At 36.7% G+C, this 4,600-nt stretch overlaps 1 protein-coding gene across 1 annotated transcript; it reads left to right on the top strand.

The window, feature by feature from the left end:
• The first annotated feature begins 313 nt into the window (after positions 1 to 313).
• LOC130040212 (olfactory receptor 14J1-like) lies at positions 314 to 1,252 on the top strand. Its single transcript, XM_056132224.1, has one exon. The coding sequence runs from the start codon at positions 314 to 316 to the stop codon at positions 1,250 to 1,252; it is 939 nt and encodes a 312-aa protein (XP_055988199.1).
• Positions 1,253 to 4,600: the final 3,348 nt, after the last annotated feature.

The raw sequence follows: 4,600 nt of genomic DNA on the forward strand, positions 1-4,600 counted from the left end.
ATTGCGTGTTTTTGTATGTTATTGTATGTGATTTTTATATGTATGTCTGTTACTTTTCTTTGATGCAAATGATAAATGTATACTCTTTCTTTGCCAATATTCTGTTAACTGAGAAAAACCATGACAGTAGTTCCATGTGATAATTCCAATATTAAACTTCTATATCAGTACAGTCATCTAGAATGAGAAAATGAGGTCCTGGTTTATTAACATATTACACTGAAATGAGATCGTAGAGATTGTCAAGCAAAACTCTTCCGCTCAAGATTTCCCACCTTCTCTTGCAGCCAACATCAGTCGGGAAACAAGGACTATGGCCAATTTCACGATGAGTGGGTTTCTTCTCACGGGGTTTTCTGTCAAGCCTGAGCTGGAAATTGTATACGCTTTGCTGTTCCTCGTCTTTTACTTGTTGGCTTTAATTGGGAATGTCCTCATCATCACCACCACTTCCTTGGATGAGAGTCTCCAGTTCCCCATGTATTTCTTCCTGAAGCACCTCTCCTTTTTGGATCTCTGCTATATTTCAGCCACTGTACCCAAATTTGTCTACAACTCTTTCACGCACAGTGGGAATATTTCCTCCTGGGAGTGCATTTTGCAGTGCTTTGTTTTCACTCTCTGTGGCTGTGCTGAGATGGCCATGCTCACGGTGATGTCCTATGACCGCTATGTGGCCATCTGCCTGCCCCTGCACTATGACGTCATCATGGACGTCAGAACCTGTGTCCATGGGGTCGCCGGCGTCTGGGTCAGTGGGGCCATCTCTGGAGTCATGCACACGGCAGCTACTTTCTCCATCCACTTCTGTGGCCCCCGCATCGTTCACCAGTTCTTCTGCGATATCCCCCAGCTCCTGAAACTCTCCTGCTCTAATGACTATATCAGTGAGGTCGGTGTCTCTGCCTTTGTGTCTATTCTAGCACTTATCTGTTTTATTTTTATTGGGTTCTCCTACGTGCACATATTCTCATCTGTGCTGAGGATGCCATCTGCGGAGGGCAGAGCCAAGGCCTTTTCCACTTGCCTCCCCCACCTCGCTGTTGTCATTTTGTTCATTTCTACTGGTACCTTTGAGTTCTTGAAGCCCCATTCTGATACTCCAACTGTTCTGGACATTTTGCTCACTATTTTTTATACAGTGGTACCACCCACCGTCAATCCAATGGTGTATAGCCTCAGAAATAAGGCCATAAAGGCAGCTCTAAGGAAGGTTTTTAAAAGCAAAATGTCTCTTTTTGAGACACATTGATTAATTTTTGTTCTGAAGAGAATTATAGATATTAAATAATAGTAACCAGTCCCTTATAAGCTTTGCTATAAATAAAAACTGATCATAGAGAAACGTCTAAGGGGAAAGTTTTATATATGTTTTTCTTTTCTTTTTGTCGGGGCGGGGCACACTAGCGGTTACTCCTGGCTCTGCAGTGAGGAATTACTCCTAGTGGTTCTTGGGGAACCATATTGGATGCCAGGAATCTTACCCTGGTTAACCATTTGCAAGGCGAAAGCCCTCCCCACTGTACTGTCATTTGGGCCCCAGAATTTAAATCTCTGAATTAAAAAACTGATTTAAAATATGCCCAAATAAACATTAAGTTTTTTAGGATAGTAGATTAAAGTTTCACCTACAAAGCCAATTGTGGAAATATATCTTTTTTTTCTTTCATTTTAGAGAAGGCAAGATAATCTTGTCCTTCATTATTTCGTCAGGGGATGGAGGGCCACGGTGGTAGGGAAAAACAGTAACTCTGAAGTGTTTTTCTCTATTTTTGAATGCCATGCTGAATTTTGGTTATTAATCAATAAAGAATTTATAAGAATATCACTACCGTGCCCAGTTGACCTCCTGGAGTTCAGTCTCCCATGGAGTGTTACATGTACATTTCGTGAATGCATGCTGGAAAAATATCATTTCACCATTTTCTCTATGTCTTTCTATGCGCTGGATAACTCTGTTGTTTAGGGGAAGGAATGTTAAAATAATAAATTTTGAGAGCCTCAAAAATAAACTATTTTTAAAAATTAAAAAATTTAAAAAAAATAAAAAATAATCAGGTTGTCACCAATCTATGATGCTTATGCATATTTGAGTTTTACATGCTTAAAATTAATTTATTAAAATACACTTAGATGGCACACAGATATTTAATATTTACCATAACTGATTTTTCTTTCAAATAAATTATCTTTGATAAAAAATTAAAATAAACTATTTTAAATATTAAAATAAAGAAATGGAATAGAGGAAAATGCAGATAATATTTGAAGACTCATGCTAATAAAAATGATGGATCATTTACTATTAGTCAAAAGTACTGGGGACAAAGAGATAGTCCAGTGGGTAGAGCACTTGCCTTCCATGCAGCCGAGCCTGGTTTGATCCTTGGTTTCTCTTATGGTCCCTCGAGCACCACCAGGAGTGATTCCTTTGTGCAAAGCCAGGAGTAACCTCTGAGCACTGGATCTCAAAACAGACCAAAAAATAGTTTTATATAGTGTGATTAAGGTAGAAAATTCAAGTGACGGGTTCAGAACCAGATAAAAGTTGAAAGTTAGAGCTAGTAAACTGAAAGTTAGCTGTCAGACTAGAAAATACAATTTTCACAGAACAAACATAGAAAATAAAGTGATCGAAAATGGTGAGGGAAAGAATAAGTCACTGACACTGTAAGAGAGAGAGCTAACAGTTTGATAGATCTATTTGATTCATTTCTTTGGGCTTGTAGGGAATGGGCAACAGAGAATTTCAAGAATATCATTCAGGATTTTCCAGAGTCAATGAGGCCAAAAATCAACAGTTTTTGAAACAGAACATTTCACTCTATGAAGGACAATTCTGGCACTGAGAATTCACTGTTAATATAGGAATTTTTTTTTGTTTTGTTTACCACCAGCTCTTCAAACATGTGAAAAGGGTGGAGTACAGCAGTGGTCCTGATGTTAGTTTATGAGCATAATTCTGGGTTTCTGCAAGGCCATCGCTACAAGACGAGACCTCCCTGGTGGAGAGAGTAGAAAAGTGAGGTTCCTACATTGGGTCGGAGCGCTTGATTGGATTGAGAATTGGCCTCAGTTGGTGTCGGTCTTTGGCTGAGTGAAGAGCAGGCAGATGCAAATGAGAACTCAAAAATCAGGGGCTGGAACACATCGTGCATAGTTAGTTCAGTAGAAACCATGGGATAAATTTCAACTTTCTGTTTTTCCCTTTTTTTATATTTATAAGGTTGTTAACAATAATTTATTACATTCAATATTTCAACACCAAATCCCACCACCATTACACCTTACCCACAAGCATTATTTCAAATTTTCCCAACCACCACCCAATCCTGCCTCAATAGCTGGCCCTAAATAATTTATCTTGTATTGCTTGCTATGAATACTTGTCTAAAAAAGATCAAAAATGTTTTCCTTAGAAGAAAATGTGTGAAGATTGTTGTATCGTGTTGTACCCTGGAGCCATTAAGTCCTCATAGAAGAGATTACTAACATGAAAATTCCAACATTCTTTTGTAACAAGAGCACAACAAATTAAGTATACAAATAATTCACCTCAATACAATTGGATACATAATCGGTATTTTAGATTCAGTAACATAAAACCAAATGTGTAATTTTTGTGATATTTTAATAAGAGCGTTTACTACTTTTTGTTTATGTTTCTACTAATTTATCACCACAAATCAGAGGCATTTTGACATCTGTGATTTAATAGTGTAATTTAGATATTATAGCAGTTGGAATAGATTTATAGCAGTTGGAATCAGAAGAAATTTTAGAAATCAACATGGCTACTCTTTTACCCGATTAAAATATTTTTTTACTTTAGTGTAGATTGTCATACTCTTATATCTCAATAATTATAAGAATTGATCTAGTTGTTAAGGCTCTACATTTAGGACTTAATAGGAAGAAGCATTTAGAATTTTCTCCTCATGTTGAATCAAATCCCTCTACTATGTACTATATTACTATTTTTGTTTGGGGGCCTGGTTGTGCTTAGGGCTTACTTTTGGCTCTGTGCCCAGGGTCAGTCCTTGCAGTGACCATATGTGGGGCCATATGTGGTGCTGGACATTGCTGGTTATATATAAGGTTAGCATCTTAACTTCTATACTAGCTTCCGAGTCTATACTTTACTATTTATCTTAATATGTGAAATGATAATTATGACCTCTAATACATACCAAGTCTTCAGACAGCTAACAGTGCCATGAGATCTTACACGTTTAACTAACAAAATCATTTGATGACTTAATTTTATTTTCCTTCTATTTTAAAGTGTACCTCCAAGTTATGAGTTCAACAGCCTTAAAATATACATTTTAATATACCATTCAAATGTTCTCAGAGAACATAATTATTTCCTATTGTCTTATGCCACCAAAAACCTGTAGATTTTTTTTCATCATTTAACATACATTTACTCTCTAAATTCAGGAACATATAGGCATGCATCTTTCTCTGTGGTATTTATTGTTAACTAGCTGCAGGTAAAGTTTTAAAAGAAAATACAAAGCAAGCATCTGTATTATATCTGTGGCAAGTTTCATTATCAAAATGATTTAGTTTAATATCACAATCACAATCACGACCA

This window comes from Sorex fumeus, unplaced genomic scaffold, assembly GCF_029834395.1.
Source record: "Sorex fumeus unplaced genomic scaffold, SorFum_2.1 ptg000094l, whole genome shotgun sequence".
NCBI classification, from domain to species: domain Eukaryota; kingdom Metazoa; phylum Chordata; class Mammalia; order Eulipotyphla; family Soricidae; genus Sorex; species Sorex fumeus.